The 19,734-nt window shown below is 37.7% G+C and overlaps 2 protein-coding genes across 3 annotated transcripts in view; one reads left to right on the forward strand and one right to left on the reverse strand.

Annotated features, from left to right (window-relative positions):
- TBCD (tubulin folding cofactor D) overlaps positions 1-19,734 on the reverse strand; it is a 223,223-nt gene that overhangs the window by 131,298 nt on the left and 72,191 nt on the right. Inside the window, exons 13-14 of the mRNA XM_063456052.1 lie at positions 19,114-19,188; positions 14,863-14,957 (exon numbers count right to left, since the gene is read on the reverse strand). Coding sequence (XP_063312122.1) covers positions 14,863-14,957; positions 19,114-19,188 — 170 coding nt within the window. The remainder of the gene's footprint in view (positions 1-14,862; positions 14,958-19,113; positions 19,189-19,734) is intronic.
- ZNF750 (zinc finger protein 750) lies at positions 3,434-11,320 on the forward strand. Of its 2 annotated transcripts, none has more exons than XM_063456050.1 (3): positions 3,434-3,508; positions 7,737-9,300; positions 9,686-11,320. In XM_063456050.1, the coding sequence occupies exons 2-3, from the start codon at positions 7,937-7,939 to the stop codon at positions 10,353-10,355; spliced, it is 2,034 nt and encodes a 677-aa protein (XP_063312120.1). In that variant the 5' UTR covers positions 3,434-3,508; positions 7,737-7,936; the 3' UTR covers positions 10,356-11,320. The 2 variants fall into 2 exon arrangements, with proteins under 2 accessions (XP_063312120.1, XP_063312121.1); XM_063456051.1 differs by lacking the exon at positions 3,434-3,508 and adding an exon at positions 4,924-4,973.

The following is a 19,734-nucleotide window of genomic DNA, read 5'->3' on the forward strand; positions in this document are numbered from 1 at the left end:
GTAGATTGAAATGTAAAACCCAGGAAATTGTATGACAAAGTAAATAGAATGTATACTTTGTAAAGGTCTTAGCAGATAAAGAAGTATTTTGAGTGATGGAAGTACACTTCAAACGAAGGAGAGATAGAAGTTTTGCAAGTATGACGCAGAGTGATGGTAATTGCAGTCCACATTGAAAGAGAACCTTGGAGATAGCAACGGATTGAAATCAGCAAACAGAGGCAGAATAAGATCACAGTCTGGGTTTTAAACAGTTGGTATCAAAGATAAAACAAGCAAGGGTCTGGTTCACAGTATAACTTTTTACAGGGAGCTCACAAAGCAACTTTGTATCGCAAAGTCACAAAATCTCTAAGTGATACAAAGTTGCCGCAACTGCCCTTTAACGTGAATGGGAAGGATGCCATCGCGTGGAGGCGAAGTTGCGTCGTTAAAAACTTGCAGACCCAAAAGAGGGGGAATCGGAGGTGTCACATTATTACCGTGTAATAACAAAATTCTATCAGTCCAATAAAAAAGTTATTACACAATATATTAGTATCTGCTATTTTACGTCTACACCACTGGACATATACGGATTGAACTTTCTATTCCAATATTTATATATTTTGCACATTTTTTTTATTTTTTGTGGAACATAGAATTCCCCACCTCTCACCTTCTAACATTGATTTAATTTATCAATAATGAACAACAGAGGTGTAAAGACAATTCTAATCAGTAGCCTGCCAGGACAAAAAAAAAAAAAAAAAAAAAATCACAAAATGCAGACAGATAAATGGTTTCAGTCAAAACTGTCACCTTTTCTAAGCTGCAGGCCTGATCCTTTTTATATTTCCACGAAAAGTTGATTAATTTCAGGATTTGACACCTCCTCTGGGCGGCTCCTCCATGTATTTACCTCGCCTGCTGGGGTAGCTAAATGCAGAATTATCTTTTAAACTCCTGACAGTCTTTACACATTTTAAAATTACAGCACATTGCAAACCTAATCACTGATAAGCAGAAATTATGAACAAAATAAAAAAAGGTTTGGGTATTCAGGATTCAATTTAAACATGACATATTCAAACCGTCAAACTTTATTATAGTGACAATATAAACATAATGTGTTACGTTTAGAATGACACGTCATTACACCAAAGAACACAGCAGTAAAACTTCTAAGCTTAGTGTTCCGGGGTACAACACTGTACCCCTTAAACTTCATGGACAGGGGATAACTGCTCTCCTGTCCACAGCTTCTTCATATTATGTACCTTCCAATCCTATTTGCAAAGTGTCTCATCTCACTCTACTACACTGTAAATACAAATGCTCAATTTTGAAAGTTCTGTATTATACAGTCTTTATTATTAAGACGTCCCCCCTAAGGCCTGCTTTAATTTTCCTCACTGAAAAAATGTACGCTCAGTGATCTACAGAGAATACCAAGGATCAATGAGATATATTACAGGCAAGCGTGTTCCAAAAAGAATAAAATAGATATTAAGAGTTAAGTTTTAAAAGTAGCTCTATGGGGCTGGGGGGCAGTGCTTGACCTTCAAGCTGAATAGACACACGCTTTACAAGCTTCCGCTCTTTCCGCTGATTTTCGGGGGATATCCCTGGTTAACCCAAAGATTACACCGCCACAGGGCACTGCCTACACTGGGGTTGTCTAGATTAAACTAATGATACCACAGCCACAGCAGCAGGTTAAGTAATTTAATTTAAACTATTGTAGTTGAATTATGCCATTTCTATATTGCAATGTATTTTTCTGCACTGCAAAAATAAAAATACATTTTTTTTTTTTTTTACAAAACTAGCTCTATGTGTAGTCCACTGTTAACTAGAAGTGTATTTTGTAATACTTGGTTTGTACCTTAAGAGTTTTTAAAAATAATATATATATATTTGTATATTTTTATTTTATTTTTTCCCCCATGTGGATTGTATTTCTGCATATTCCTCATTCTCTGGTCCTCTACCAGAGACCTGGAAGTCTGAAGGTTCTGCGCAGTATCTAAGCTAGAACTGCTCTCTACTGGACAGTAATTTCAGATATCCCAGTTGATATTTGCTAAAGCCACTCTCCCAACTTTCACTAGATCTGCTTGACTGGTACTACAACAGCACTCCCAATAAAAGGTGGTACATGAAAAGCATGGTGGAATTATAAATGAATACACTAACACCGAAACAGCTAGTTACACAACATTTCAACATAGGTAAAAGGAAGCTATATATACACACACACATACGCACACATACAATTAAATGCTGCCCAACAGAGTGTCTTAATAATAGCTCTTAGTGACCTATCAGGTTTTATAACGATGACAGCATTTAATTGTGAAATGTAAAACAAACATGTATTCCCGACAATATTGTAGTAAAAACACAATTTAGGAACCCCTTGCCTCCGATTAAAAAGTTATTAAACGTACCTTTTCCTAGCGCCGTGCCGGTCTCAGCCAATAATGCTTTGGGAGGAAAACATTGCAAGGCTATTGTGCGTGCAAGGCAAAATGCTGCGTTGCGCCAATCAGTATCTCCTCATACAGATGCATTGAATCAATGCATCTCTATGGGGAGTGTTCAGCGTTTCCATGCAGAGCGTGGAGATGCTAAACATCAGTGCTGCACACAAACGTGCACTGAACTAGGAAGCACCTCTAGTGGCCGTCATCGTAATTGCCACCAGAGGTGTAATTAGGCAGTAATGTAAACACTAACTTTTCTTTGAAAAGGCTGTGTTTTCATAACAAAGCCTGCAGGGACATGCTGTAGACACCAAAACAACTACATTAATCTGTAGTTGTTCTGGTGACTGTAGTGTCCCTTTAAGACCTACAAATAGTTCAGGGGGGGGGGAAAGTGACAGCATTAATTCAAAATTAATTGTAAAACCCATTTCTGAATTTGGACAAATACAGAAACAGAAAAATTAAACCCATATTACAATAATTGTATTGTTGAAACACAGGTCTATATTAAGACATGTTTTTATTGAGCAAGGAGACAGGCACTTAACACATATTACCTTCCCTATCCCACAAAAATTAAAAACCATACCATGGGGAGTTTAGATGAAGGACTGCAAGATTATTATTATTTTATTTCTTTATAGAAGGTGTAACAGCTTTACAAATATCTCTATTTACCTATACTGCTTCAAAATTAAAGACATCTTTAACTATTGAGATAGAAAGTCTAGTGTCAAAGATCTGCTTACATATAAGTACACTGGCTGACTTGTTGCTGGATTTAAACTAGAAAAATCGGGTGAAAGATTTTTTTTTTTTCCTTTTTGCTGACTGTATAGAGAGAAACAAGTGCAGATGAATAGTTGCTCAGGGTATGAATCTGATCAGGTGCATCTACACAGCCTCAGGGCTTAACTCCTGTGTCTTAAATCCCTCCCCAGCGAGAACTGGGCTCACTCCTACCTAAGCAGTTACAGTGAGAACAGGTAGCTCTGCAGATACTGGGACAACTCACAGGCTGAACATATTGCTAGCTGGTGAGTTCACTTCAAACTTTAAGTCTATCACCCTTAATTCAAAAACTTCTATGGATTGCTTCTATTGAGAAAGCCAAATAATAATGTATTTAGGATACATGGAAAAGATCCTGAGCGGCTTATATAATAAGACAACAGGTGTCTTGTCTGGGCATATCCTCTAACCTACTTAGATTTTAAGTATAATGTATGTGCGTGTTATATATTTTTTTATTTTTTGATATAATGTATAGTATATAAAAATATATATTTTTGATTTTTTTTATGTTTTTACAAGCTGTTGTACTAAGGGTTTTTATGTATTTTTTTTTTTTGTTTACTTAAGTATTTTGTACTATGATTACAAAACCTTTTTTTTTTGCCATGAGTTTTTACACATTATTACACATGACCTCTTTCTCTGGCACTGAAAAGTTTAGGCATAATAATGTAAAAATAATAAGTAATTTCTGAACGTCAGAATTTTGGAGAGTGACAGTGACATGTAAGCAGAGTTTCGGTCTAGCCATCAGACACCTGCTGTGCAAGTTTCTCTCACACATTGGGTTATAAAAGGTGCTAAGTTTTAACGCATTGAAAGTTAGGATGAACAATCTAGGTGTTGTAATATATAGCATAAAATGAGGAATAGACCAGAAACTATACAATGAAACGGTTTTGGATTTCATGGTAGCTCTGTATATAGAGTAAGAAATGTTTTTGGTTTTTGGACTATTTGGAGGATTTTGGTTTTGTGTAGCTCTGATTTACCACCAACATAGCCTTGATCAGTTGGCAGTTGTTTTAAAACATCAGGCCATCCATGCGCATTCCTTAAATAGGCTATCATGCTTTGGGGGGGATTATATAAGTAATTTAAAATATATGAATTTAAAGAAATGTATAGAGTGCTCAGTGTGAGCTAATCTGTAAGACGGCAGTTGCTGTACGGGCGCATTGTTCCAGGGCTGCCTGAGTATACTATGATGTATGTTCCCATAACATATGGAGGCCTACAAATGACCATACCCAGTACTAGTGCTTAACTTACAAAGACATCTAATGCAATACTGATATTATAAATTTGGTACATTTTCTCGCACAGATATTGAGATCCCACCCTTAGCCTGCTGGGTATTTACTGAAAGCATTTTTGTCAAACTGAACCAGCGAGTTCTTGCAACATGAGGGCTGGGTGACAGTGGCATATCCCCAGGTTATGCAATAAATGCCACATCACAAGGTTTCCAAGCAGCTTATGCCCTGGGTGTCCCTCCTCAGCAGAAGTGGGTGCCACCTAAAATAATTATGGATATTCTATTTATGGGTTAGGTGTTTAGAGTGATTCAGGTGTGCAGAACGTACGGTGACATACATTAGGAGCAATGGAAAAAAACGACACCGTATATGACATTTTAAAATGACCTGCACAACAATATTTGGGAACAAAGCAGCAAATTAGCAAAGAAAATTTGTATGTGCTCAGGTAAGCCTATTCAAAACCTTTCCGTTTGGTAGAGCAAAATGGTCTATTAGAGTAGAATTGTTTTTTAAAAATCATGATATTAGAAATTATTAATTTTATATAGATTTATATACTGGATAGTATTTATATACATTTGTTATTTTTTTCTATTTTGTTTGGATAGAGGTAAAAACCAAAACATGCCCTAACAGATACTGGACAGAAACTCATTGAGAGTGTATGCAAACAATAGGATGTGATACCTAGTTAAATTGACTTTGTCCCTTTTAGTATGCAAATGCCAAATTCGGATTGCCAATGCAAACAGCTGGCCTCAGAAAGTTTGGGTCTTTTGTTTGTTTTGACAACAGTAACTTTGAAGAGCATTTAGTGCTGGTATTCTCATGAACTTCCAAGGAATAGCAGGCAGAAACTGAACTATACCTATCTGCCATAGGATCTCAACTATGCCGACCAGGTACAGTTATGACAAAATCGTACTTGTTATTTGCGCTTCTAACTGTAGTGATTAAAAACTACCCATAGGCCATTCTATAAATCTGTTTGTACATGTTGACAAAAATATACTTTTCTGCCTTCTTTGGTAGATTACAATAACTTGCTTTTTTAACCTTTTGCACGCTGGAATGGAAAATGGGAGCTGCAAAGCAACAAATAAAAGGCATCACAAAGTTCCAAGTTATGATTCTGTGATATCTGTGTTTGTGCAGGAATTGTAGCAATTCTTGTAATGTTAAAGTATTAGGTGACTCTTTGACTGCCAGGGAGGGTTGATATATGCATTGCAATGCACTTTTTACTGCAAGGAGTTTATTTTTCAAACCAGTAAATGTGGAGACTTGTCAGGGGGGAAAAAATTGCAAATTTTAGACCAAAATAGCTAAACGGGAGACAGAGCTGAGTTGGGATTTTTTTTTTTACTGATGTTACTTTTGCCTACTATTTGCAATACTCTTGCCAAATCTCCGTGATTTGTAGTTTAGTGAACAAACCCTTAGTGTTTAATGAAGTATGACCTGAGTGACTACGTTTAATTTAAAATACTACAATATTCTTGGGCACCAAAATGGAAAAGGGAATATTAACATGACATCAGGCCTGCTGCAGCTATAAATCCCGGCCTCTTGAGTTGTTGAATTAGTTCATTTTCACATCAAAACTAACGCAGATAACCCCTACTTGAATTAAGAAAATCTTTTCTGTAGAAATAGGTGCCCCGCGGCGTACAGGCAATTAGTTTGTAGGTTGTAAAGACTTATCTGTCAAAGATTTTGTAAGAATCATCATTAAAACTACGATGCTTCCAGCTAGTGATGAAATCACTCTTTTTTTTTTTCCCCTTACATATTTTTTTTTTTCCTTAATCTAATCCTTGCCATAACACATCCAGAGACTAAAATCCTGAGAACGCCACTCGGCAGAAATTCTCACGCTGTAAACATGGGTGAAAATAATGGGGCAAGCTGTTACAAGCTACACTAACATCGTTCCATAAATCAGTTAGTTGCAATTTCACCTGTACGCCAGCTACTGCTGAACTGCAAATGCTATGATCCTCAGCCACAGATTAAGGTTGAAACCCTGGTGAAAGCCTTGGCATTTGGCAGGGGACAAAAAGTAGGCATTTGGGCTTAAAGACAGAGCTCACCAAATGCAGTGAGTAAAGCAGGGAAGTTAAAAGTTCTCATTTGGGAACTGGGAATCAGCGATTAGATGAATATGTTGTGAGTTGGTTCCATTCAAAACACACCTTAAGGAACGCTATGAGTCTGTAAAATGAAGTACGAGGAATAATTAGAAACATAAATAACCTGACTCACAGGTGGGGCTGATTTAATATTTATGACTTCTATAGAATGAGCGTTTAAAACCTGTGGATATTTATGTTATTTTTCACTCTCGTCTCATGACGGCAGAATGACAGATGTTTATGAGACACAAATAAAATGAAACTAATCCATGATCTTAGTCAGAATTTATACTCTAGAAGGGCTTATTACGGTGTTCATTTGGTCCTCATCCCAAAAACTTACCACTAAAAAGATTTGGGGTGTGTTTTCTAAACAGTGAGTTGCAATGTTTTAGTAAAGTTGCAAAATAGCCGAGATTCAAAAAAAAACAAAAACAAAACAAACAAAAAAAAAACGCCAGTTTCTTACTACTTAATACAGTCTGTTTTTTATTTGATTATAACTATCGCTTTTAGGTTGCCATGTATTGGTCAATGTCAGCATGTTTAGAGATTACTGCAGTATCTTCTAAAGGCTTTTTATTTATTTTTTTTAACCCCTTAAGGACACATGACATGTGTGACATGTCATGATTCCCTTTTATTTCAGAATGTTGGTCCTTAAGGGGTTAAACAAATTTTGGAAACTATGGGAGCTGACATTATAAAGCACTTGTGACTTCTTAAATGGGACAACTCAAACATCTGTTCAAAAATACTCTTTGTCCAATAGGGAAAGGTATTATTAGACACAAAAAAATGTGTATCTAATAATGGTATAAAAGTATTATATAATAATATTAACTGAACTAGAAGAACATCTTGAAATGTCTAGTTATTGTAAGTTAAAAAATAAATAAATAAATTGCCGGACGCATTGAGAAAGCAGAATTATCTTTAAAATGTACTGAAACATAAGTGGTGAACCACTCCTTGAGTATCCCTTAAAGGAAAATGTACAGGTGATTGATGAAGAGGTTTTTATTGTGAAGTGGGTCATTAATTTTATTTCGTTTTGTTTTTGTCATTTGTAGATCCTGAACAACCTGCTCCTGTGTCATTTTGAAAACAACGCTGCAGGTTGTGAATCAACGGATTTCTCAACGACGGTTGGGAGAAAGAAAAAAACTTGAAAGACTGGAATTTTGTGACAAGCTATCACCGGGAAAGTAGTGTCTGCAAGTGAACACTAGGTGGAAGACTCTCTAGAAGAAAAAACAAAGTAGCAAAGAAAATGTCACTGAAGGAACGCAAGCCCAAAAAGCCACATTACATCCCCAGACCACCAGGCAAACCATTTAAGTACAAGTGTTTTCAATGTCCTTTTACCTGCAATGAAAAATCTCATTTGTTTAACCATATGAAGTACGGACTCTGCAAAAACTCCATTACATTGGTAACAGAGCAAGACCGGGTGGTCAAGAGCCCAAAGTCCAGCACTTTGGAACCAAAGCAAACAAATTCAGAAGCCTTTGTGAAGCCGGTCCCATCCCTATCCATTGAACTGGAAGCCTTGGACTCTAAAACTCAACATGAAGTTACAAAAGAAGAAGTGAAGGAGAATTTACATCTAAAAAATGAGGCAATTGCTCGTGTAGACAAAACAGCTAGTCAGAAGGAAGTGCTTCTGTCCTCAACAGCTGGCCACAGCTCAGTCAGTAGGCCTCCATCTTTGGATGGCAATGCAAGGCCTTCAGCTTTCATGCCAGTAGGAGAACATCGGTTTTTGAAGGGTTCAGAGACTGTGCGTATGCCAGAAATTCCAGGTGAGCAGAACAAAGGGGGACACAGTGCGAGGTCTGCTTTTCAAAGTCTGCCAAGCCCCTGGACACCTGGGCTGATTCCCACTGAAATTAGCCACAAGACAATTATGCCTCATTATATGAATCCTGGATTCAATCATCAGTTTTATTCAGAGCATAGATACCCACTTCATGCACCATATTCCTTCCATGGAAGCTCTTCAGAGACAGATAACCGGATACTGCCTGTTTACCCTACACCCGAGCAAAGACATTATATTCCACATCATCTGCAAACCCCAGGACTGTCCCTTCCTAAACCCATAAACCCACTTTATGAACATTATAGACTTCTACAAGCCTTCCCACAAAGTCCACAAATTCCATATGCATTTCACAGGCCAAGTGAAAATTTGTTTTTACCATATGGGTTTAAATTTCCATCTGCGCCCAACTTCTCAAAAGATCACATCTCTCAAAAACTAGAAAGCACACCATTTATCTACCCGTCATCAAGTCCACCTGGGCTGTATACTGTAGAGTCCATTCAGAAGTACATGGAGTGTCAAAAGGATGCCCTGCAAGGGCAAGCTAAAAATACAGACTCTAAAAATGAACCAGAAATTTTGAAAATGAGCCCCCGAGCAGGAACTGCAGCTACAGGATCACCTGGGCGGCCAAGCCCAACTAACTTTACTCAGAACAGCCAAGGGTATGAAGGAATCTTTGACCTCTCCGGCAAATCCAATTCCTCATCAGAAAATGCGGAGAAGCTTGGACAAGGTTTTACAGCCTTTAAACCAGTGCGAAAAAGAACAGACTCTCAAACAACGCAGAGCAGAGAAAACTCTCCAAGGTAAGCAAACAATTTTTTTATATATGTTAAAGATGTTTCAGATTTCACATGGCCAACATAAATTTTATTTAAAAAGATTTTATGATTCATACATTTAGGGTATCCTATATTTAACCGATTGTGGATAAAAATATTTTTGCATAAGCTTTTCAAATAATTTAATCTTTTTGTGTACATTTTTAAAATTATTTTTTTAATATATTCAAATATAACATATCATATATCAGGAATATATCAATACCGTATATCAAATATATCAGAATAATGAAATATTAACTAATTTGAAAGTTTAGGATTATTTTGTTTTATATGCAATGCATTTAGTGATTTTCAAAAAAGCATAACATATTTAATATAATGCTTTATTTTTTATATTTTTTTATAGTGTCGAAAATGAAGACACCTACTCCCAGGCGGAGAAGTTTGCTGTTGATGCTGGAAGCATGCCAATCACACGAGAGGATGACATTTCAGTTGCCCCCCTCAATCTTTCAAAGAAAGCAGAGGTTGAGGAAAGACCAGATTATGAGCACAAATACAGCAGTGCATCAGATGATGACGATGTCGACATTGAGGATCAAGACATGCCTCTGAATCTCTCGGTGAAAGACAACTGCAAAAACCCAACCCCAACTCTTCCCGGAAATAGTCCAGCATCACCGAGGGAAGCCTCATTTTCACCAAATTATCAGATTAACAAAAGCGTAGAGAAGGACACATTGAAAACCACTTCCACTCAAATTTTAGGTGCCACTGAAAACTGTGATGAGCAAAAGCAGTCAGCAGCTGTTGCCCTTTGTCAGTTGGCAACCTACAATCCGGGAGCGGTAGCTAAAAACAGCGATGAAAACCACTCTGAACACCAATGTGTCTCGCCCCAGCAGGTCCCTGTAAAAACCGCTGAAGTCCAAGATGTCGACAATCATGTAAAACAGAGAGGGCAGAAGAGGGCAAATCCCAGAGAACCCCAAAAGTCTCAACCCACAAACAAAAAAGGAAAATCTGCTGATTCCAGCAGAGTAGGTTCACTGAGGAAAAGACCACGCGTTGTATAAATGTGTACTGTACACAGGGAACAAACACGTGGACTTTAATCTAAAACAAGCCAGTAACTAACTGATTATTCAAGACAAACTCAATCATAAGCTGCTTCCCATGAATGGGTCACTCAGATCTAAAATGTTATTATTAAAGGTCTGAGAGAACTTCCTTATAGTATTAAGCAAAAAAATCTCAAATAATTAAACTTTGTTTTGATCAGTATGGCTTTAAGAGATCTGGTGTTGTTAAGCACTAAAGTGTGTTAAAAGCGATATGTGTTTATATGAACACTTAAACAGATCTTTTTTATTTACAGGTGTTTATTTAATAAACATAAAAAAAAATGTATGTGAAAAATAACTTAGTTGAGAAAAAAAATATTCACATCACCATTTTGTGAGCTCTCACCGTTAAGAGAATAAGTTCACCTGGCTCAAGCGAAAACTGCTTTTTGGGTAATGGTGTTAAAGTATTCCAAATGACTACAGTGTATTGACAGCTAATATTTAGCTGAAATCGGCGAATAACAGGCATCCACAATTTATAGGAAAGGAATTAAAAATTGTACAGAGGGGCCACAAGAAATTGAAGGTTTGAATCCTTTTGCGTAGAAGGGTTTTGTGAGTTAAGAGTTATTTATCAGGTCCCATAAAAAATGCCATAACTTATATATGCTTTTCTTATGTATTTAATAATACAGCACAATTGTACATTTAAATATCTAATATTCCCATAAAATTGAGGAATTTTGTTTTTGTTCTTCTAAAATGTGAAAACATAGTTTTCTTTGTATAGCAAACCTCTGGTATTTAAATGTAGATCTATAAACATATATGTCTTTGTGTAATTTATTTTTGTATAAAATTAGACATGGCACTAGAGGTGATGGATTTATGTAAATAAAAGAGGGTTTTTATGCTTTTTTTTAGGATGTTATACTTTCTGTATATATTATTACTGTCTACCTGCTTTACTTTGTACAGACTGTTAAAATAAAGTTATTATATATTTAAATCAACAAACGCTGCATTTCTTTTCTCCAAGTGCAAAATGCCCTCACATTCACTATCCCAATTGTGGGCATTTGACACAAATGCCCTTCACACAGATCAAGATATTTGTGTCTAGCTTTGTGTCAAGAATTTATAAAAATTAAGGGGTCACGCCACTGCTCAAATACAAAATAAATAAAAATCACTGTTTAGCAGATATACCCCAAATTAAAACATTTGCATTTTTTCCTTGTGGTTATATCTAAGAACAACTTGCAAAAACAGTAGACCTCTTGTCTGCTGCCTTTGCAAGCCCTCCCCTTCTAACCCCGCCCAGACTTTTTGTGTATGGCCAATGACAGACTTCCTAATGCAGCTCAATGAGAAGTCTTTGCAAGGCAGGTGCTCTGCGCAATTGCTGCCTCTTGGGTTCAGTGCAACTAAGCGAAACAAACCAGGAAGTAACAGGACCTAATGTCTGTTCGAAAAGCCAGGTGGGTATAACCAGTATGATTTATGAAAGTGTCAGTTTCTATTGAAATCAAAAAGAAAAAATGAGGGCACTCTTCACCCATAAAGTTTTTCAGCAAGCTAAAGTGCTTTAGGGATCTGGAGTGTCCCTTTAATGTGAATCGGTTACCTGAAATACAAAAGGTACATTCAATCAACATAACATGTAAATGTTTCTCTGTATTTAGTTCAGTGCTTCTTCCCGTTTCTCGTAGGAACCCAATTTATATACACAAAAAAAATTTGTCAAGCCAATTATTATTATTACCAGCATTTTTAAAGCACCCACATATTCCGCAGCACTGTACAACTGGGGGGAAAGACAGTACACTATAAATAGACCGATACAAAAGCTATTATAATATTTTTATAACATAATAAATTAAATTACGGAAAGCACTACAATTTGACTGTTCCCAGTGTCTAAAAGGTCTCCACTGCATTGGAGAAGGCATTGCCAACACAGTAAACAGTTTATTGGTAGTATGATGTTTCTGTGCCAACAAGAACCAACTGAAATGACACAGGGAAGCAATTATATGCTTCCACTAGAAGTACAAAGTTATTGCTTATGAACATGTACAAGTGTTATTTGTTCAGGGAAACATGGTGAATCTGCCAACCTAGTCCAGTCTAAAGGGTTTAGTTAACACAATTTAAACTGGGTAAGGAGTAGACTTGTGTACAAATAAATACATTTCAGCTAGTACAAAAAAAATCTCATTCCTTTTAATCTGTGCCCAATCAAATTGATTTGTGTAGGATTCATTCAATAGAACTCCACATGTAAATCCCAGAAGGATCAATAAGTTCAGGTGTAGATTGAAAGGAGTCTGATTTGTTTGTTCAAGCTGAAACACATTTGTGTACAAGTCTAGTAAACTGTTTTTCAAACTATTTTAAAAAGCATTACCAGTCCCTTGTACAGACCACATATTACTACTCAGTAATCAGAACACACCTAGCCTTGTTGTCTTACGTCTGTAGGCAACAAAATCCCTACAGCTGCCAATTCCCAAGGGCTCAAACTGTGGACTATTAAGGAGGAGACCCTACAGATATTCTCGTGTAAATCTAAATAGTTCTTCTTTTACCTGCTCCCATCTGGATAAACTATCACTAGCCTATAACCCTGAAATATCCTGCCATTATGGCATGGTATGCTTTTACCAAGTACTTATAACCTGTAGCTTGGGTTTGCTTTTCTGGTTGTTGATTTTTTATTTTTTTTAATCAGAAGTCAAGCCTTCAGCAAAATAATTAAACAAAAGTGATCTTTTTGTAGACCCAGCTTGCTAACTCAATTGCTTCAATGTGCAGGCCAGACCGCGAGTGATGGAGGCCATCAGTATTTACCTCATGTAGCAGGTTACCTCGGTTGCATATTCTCGCTCAAGAAAAACTTCAATAGTTTACAGGAGTGAAATAAAAATTAAATACAATAAAGGCTATAACGCTCCTCTTTAGATTTCAAGGACTGACAGGTGATAGGCCAAACAGTAGCCACTGCAGCCCCGAGGCGAGCCAAACTTAAATTGCTATGAATAGCTGCAGGCAACAATGCTTGTTAAAGAATGAGAACAAGACAATGGTCTCTAAGGCTCCAGGATGAAAAGTATGATAGATATGAAACTGCGCAAACAATGAGCAGTATATCGACATTCTCGGAGTACCAGCTACCTCCAGCTACGCTTCCTGTACCCGGTTTACATTCAATCAATGTGCACTGTGACATGATGCAATAGCCTGATCAGCATGTTCTGACTTGCACACCTACCAGCTAGGTGTATTTCTTAGAATAGAAAATATATATATATACAAATAGCTTGGAAATAAGCCTAAAGTAAAAATTCTTGCAACTTCTCCATTCAAGTGAAAGAGTGATCACTAAAATTGCTACGGGAGATAAAAGTAAACATTGTGTAAAAATTGTGTGCTGCTTTATGTTGAAACCACAGGACAAATTAGAGTGTTACGATATCCATATAGTAATAAATTAGCACACTGTCCTTGCTTGTTTGTTTTTTATTCATTGACCAAATTTAGGATAAGCATATATTCACAGCATGAGGAAACCCTATTGTTCCCCGTGCCCATCTAAATATCCTACAACTAATGTATGAGACTCCTTCACATGTTGCTACGAAGGAGCCCTATTCATGAAAAAAACATGCTTAGAACCCATTGGTAAACGGATTATCCATGAAGGTAGATTGCGAATTTCATGTATGAAGATGATCATATTGCTGAAGTACATATTCCACAAACCGCTACTTTGCTTAGCTTTCCCTCTAAAATAATAAGGGAAAAAATTGCAAAACAGCAAAAGTTTTTTTTTTTTTTAAATATATATTTGTATTTTTTATATATTTTCTGCCTCTGAATGCATTCTATAATGGGGGCAGTGTCCCAAAAGAGTTTTAAAAATGATTTATATTTGCCCTGGGCATCTCACTACACAGTTGGATGCCGACTGTGACTGTGTCTTAATTTTTAAGATTGTAATTCTATCTGGTGGTGATTTGATGTGGTGGATGGCCTACATGGTGCAATGCCGGCTACAACTATACCCCATCTCTCTCCCTCCCTTCTTCCCATGTATGTGCTCCCTTTCTTTTTAATTCTCTCTCTCTCTTTTCTTCACTTCTCTTCCTCTACCCTTTTATCTCTTTTTGTCTCTTTCCATGCCATTTCATGGTGGCGCTTGATTTTGGTTCCATTCTATTTAATGTATACTTCCCAAGGTGTAAAAGCCTGATTTGTAGTAATCAATCAAATTAGCATAGGTATGAACCTAGGTCCAGTGGTCAGATTATACCGGGAATGGTTAGTGGATTATCTATACTATGGTTGTACTGTTATGTTTCACTTATTCAATAGGTTTCCTATTCTGTAGATAGTAAGCTACACATATTGTCTTTTTCTGACTGTGATACTTCTTGGGTTTATCATGTCATGTGTACGTTACTTCTTTAATCTCAATAAAAACTGCTATTAAACATATAACAAATAAATTTACCGTCTGGGAGTCGTGAAGGAAGCAACAACCCTCGTCGTCCTAGTTCTGCCAGCGCCAAGCAGCCACCATGCCACGCATTGTTTGTTTCCTTGAAACTGAGTAAACAAATTAATAAATAAAAATATCAGACACATACTAAGGATAAACTTGAATGCAAAATGTTAAATCCAAATATTGTTTGCATAAAAAGAAAAAACAAAAATTCCTAAAAAACCCTCATCAATAAGCCCCTATAAATGAATATAAAACATTAACATTAAAAATGAAAACTTTATTTTCCTTAACACGTTTCAGCCTAACTGTAATGGTATATTTTGGTATACCATAGGTTGAAAACTAACAATCCCACCACGACAGGCCCGTCCATAGGATCCATGGCACTTTGGCATTTCTCCATGCTGTACACTCCTCCCACGGGTATCGCTAAAGGGGGAACAAGTGAGCCCCTGGATTATTCTTTACCCCCACTTCCCCTCAGGCCCCTTGCCCAACATGTAATTTAACCGTGGCCTGTGCTTGAGTTAGGTAGACTGTGTCTAGAACATCCCCACATGTACTGGCGGAGTTGATTAAGGGTCGTGCTGCCGGGCGGAAGCGGGAGCATTATACCGCGGACCACCTACCGCCTGGCATCTAGGCAGCATAGACATGGCCCAGCATGGATACTGGGGACAGTCAACAAAAGGTGGCATCCACCTTAAAAAGCACCGGCCTAGGGTGCACAATATCCAATGCTGCCTCTCCTGTCAGTCACTTAATATTGCATGGCCGAGCGTATCTCGCAGGACTAGAGGAAGTGATCAGTGAGAGAACTGAACAGCTTCCTGTCAGTCCGGGTAGAGAAAACAGAAGCTCATTTACTGTGGTCCGCTCGGTCACTCTACATATAGGGATGTAAGTATTCAAGGGGGAAAGAGAAAATAGCACAGAAAAGAGCTTGGGGAAGGTGACAGTGTAATTGTCTGTGTCACTACCCTGGGCAATGGACTCTGTCATTGATGTTGACACTTTTCCGATGTATGCATATCTTATTAAAGGGACACTATTGTCACCAGAACAACTACAGCTAAATTTAGTTGTTCTGTTGATTATAAGCAGTCCCTGCAGGCTTTTTGCAGTAAACAGAGAAAAGGCAGGATTTACATTGCAGCTTAGGGATACCTCCAGTAGCCACTCCTCAGATGGCTAATAGAGCTGCTTCCTATCTCAGTCTTGCCTAATGTGCATCACAACATTCAATGTCTCCACACTCTGCATGCAGACACTGAACTTTCCTCATAGAGCTGTATTGATTTAATTAATCTCTATTAGGAGATGCGGATTGGCCAGGGCAACATTTAACTTGAGCTAGCTCTGCCTCCTTGAAAGTCTGAGCCAATCCTATGGGGAAGCACTGTGATTGGCTTAGACCACCACTTCTGATGATGTCAGCAGGCAGTTTCACAGGCAAACAGGGGCAGAGGTAGCAGCTGCAGACCTGAATACATGGAGACAATTATTCTTCCACATAGAGATGCATTGATTCAAGGCATCTCTATGAAGAGATGCTGATTGGCCAGGGCGGTGTTTGTCCCTTTTAACCCCCCAGCCAGCCTCCTTGGCTGAGATAATAAGAATTGACAATCAGAATCGACAATCTCAGCCAAATCAATGGGAAAGCATGTTTGTGTTCCTGACCAGATAGTGTTCCTTTAAATTAGTCAGCAAAGATAAGTTGTTGGTTTTCTTTTTATATATATATATATATATATATATATATATATATATACACATTTGACAATATTTTAGACCAACCTTCCTGGCCAATGCAAATCATATTAAGAATGAAGCAGTTGAACATGATAACATTTCCAATCTAAGATTAATATCTAGAAAAACTTTTCTGGCTTCGTTCAATAACTAGTTCAGTTTCACCCACAACAAGTCGGCACTAGCCTGATTATATACTGCTAACTGACATGCAAATTTATTTTATTAAAAACATTTTTTTTAAACCTTTCATTCTAAACAAATAGTTTTGGTCTCCATATGTGTAAACTGATACCAGCATTAATTCCTTTTTTTCTGTCTTGAATTTGGCACTCATAAGCAAAACACTGCAATTTAAAAAATGTGTTATTCTGGACTAGCTAACCTAAAACACTACAGGCTCTGCTAAAGTATACTACAGAGATTACTGTGAGCAGATTAAAGACAGGGCACCCCAAAACTAGAATGGTAGCCTCAAACTATCATTAATGCTCCAGAGCACCCCTGATGATCATTATATTGCAAGAGATCGGGATTATCCATAGTCAAGGGGCAAAGTGTGATAATCAAGTCAACATTCACCCAACAGGACTGGCATTTCACCACAGTAAACAGGGGATAGTAGGGGAAACCCTTATTGAATTATGTAAATAATAAATATATATATATATATATATATATATATATATATATATATATATATATATATATATATGTGTGTTTTCATCTGCCCCCTGTAGTAAAAACTCTCTTGCCTGCAGCCTTTGGAAGTCCTCCCTCCTCTAACCCCACCCAGACCTTTTGTGGCTGTCCAATCACAGACTTCCCAATGCACCTTAATGAAAAGTTTGAACAAGGCAGGTGCTCTGTGCAATTGCTGCCTCTTGAGTTTATTTCCACTGAGTTAAACAACCAAGTAACAGATCATTTATAAAAGTGCCAATTTCTACTGAAATCTCCCCCAATAAGTAATGCCATTATACCCAGGTGTCTAGACTTGTCCATTCAGCTGTTAGTAAGCTATATTACCTATATGTCTCAGTCACTGGTTGTCTAGTAGAGACTTATGGGAAAGTCAACAAGGGATACAGTAAAGCATGCATGATACAAGCAGTTTTGATCTATTTATTTAAGGAACACTATAGAGTCTGGAACACAAAATAGTGTTAAAAACACATGTAGGGTCCCTGACCCCCCTTGCCCCCTTAAATAATGAGAAAACTCACCTTATTTCCATCACCATGCGGGTCTGCCAGCGCTGGTCCGCCCCCGATCCACCTTCTTGGCTGACGTCATCAGAATTGATGATCTCCATTAATCAAAATGCTTTCCCATAGGAATTCTATGATCTCGGCCATGGAGAAGGGGCCAAATGCCGCCCTGGCCAATGAGCATTTCCTCATAGAGATGCATTAAATCAATGCATCTCTATGGGGAGCGTTAGCGTCTCCACACACTGAAAAGGCAGAGTTTACATTACAAAGCCTGCAGGGACGGACTATACTTACCAGAACAACTGCATTAAGCTGTAGTTGTTCTGGTGACTATAGTGTCCCTTTAATAAAACACCATGTTTGTGAAAGGTTCACATTTAATTTGTATTTATTTCTTCCTGATAACTTTGATATGACAAGGGTGTCTACAAATGTGCATGCAAATATATAGTGGCACATCAGGGAAATTTAAAATGAATGTATATTGTGCTAGCAAAGAATCCAACAAATGTACAGTCCATATTTTAGTACCTGTTGTCTACACTAAACCTTATGGGATGTCTTGAAGCCATTACAAGCACTTTATAGCCACTTTAGAGGAGTGAAAGTTTACCTTTTAATCTATATATTTACTTTAAATGTTATTATGTGTACAATAAATCTATACCTAGTAGAGGGTAACTTTGCAACCATCACATTTAATATATTATCAACATTACTAACTCTATAATTTACAAAGCTTAAAGGGACACTATAGTGACCAGAACAACGACAGCTTATTGCATTTGTTCTGGTGAGTAGAATTATTCCCTTCAGGCTTTTTGCAGTAAACACTGTCTTTTTAGAGAAAATGCAGTGTAGGGATACCTCCACTGGCCACTCCTTAGATGGCTGCTAGAGCTGCTTCCTATCTCAGTCTTGCCTAATGTGCATCACAACATTCAGGGTCTCCACACTCTGCATGCAGACACTAAACTTTCCTCATAGAGCTGTATTGATTCAATTAATCTCTATTAGGAGATGCGGATTGGCCAGGGCAACATTTAACTTGTGCTAGCTCTGCCTCCTTGAAAGTCTCAGCCAATCCTATGGGGAAGCACTGTGATTGGCTTAGACCACCACTTCTGATGATGTCAGCAGGCAGTTTCACAGGCAAACAGGGGCAGAGGTAGCAGCTGGAGACTTGAATACAAGTAAGATTTTACATTTTATATGAACCCAAACTTTACTATATATAAATGCATATACCTGAAATATTCAAATAAACAATAAAAACATGAATACTTACCTAAAACAGTCAAGAACAGATCCAACAACATCGTCTGCCAAGTCTTTTGGTAGTCTGCCAGTTATTCTGCCGATCCTGATGGAAATATTCAAAGTGAGAGATTAACTGTAAATATCTTAAATAAAAAAAAAAATAACATAAAATATATATATTTCTTCTATCTCTGATTGGATGTCCTCCCGCTTTCTGAAGCTCAATCTCTCTATAACTGGGTTTCTTATTTTTCCTCCTCATAACACTGATTCTCCTCCTTCACTTTCCCTACAGGTTGATGGTACCTGCCTCACCCCATCCTTTCAAGCTCGCTGTCTTGGTGTCACTTTTGATCCTAGCCTCACCTTTGCCCCTCATGTCCAGTCTGTTGCTAAAATCTGTCAATTCCAACTTAAAAACATTGCCCGCACACGCCCCTTTCTTACGCAAGATGTTGCCAAGGAGCTTGTTGACGCTCTAGTCATCTCTTGCATCGATTACTGTAATTCTCTCCTAATTGGTCTCCCCAGAAGCCGTATTGCCCCCTACAATCTTTGGTGAATGCTACTACCAGGCTGATCTTTCTCTACTGTCGCTCCTCTCACACCTCAACCCTCTGTTGATCCGTACACTGGCTTCCTGTCCCTT

Source organism: Pelobates fuscus, chromosome 5, assembly GCF_036172605.1.
Source record: "Pelobates fuscus isolate aPelFus1 chromosome 5, aPelFus1.pri, whole genome shotgun sequence".
Lineage (NCBI taxonomy): Eukaryota > Metazoa > Chordata > Amphibia > Anura > Pelobatidae > Pelobates > Pelobates fuscus.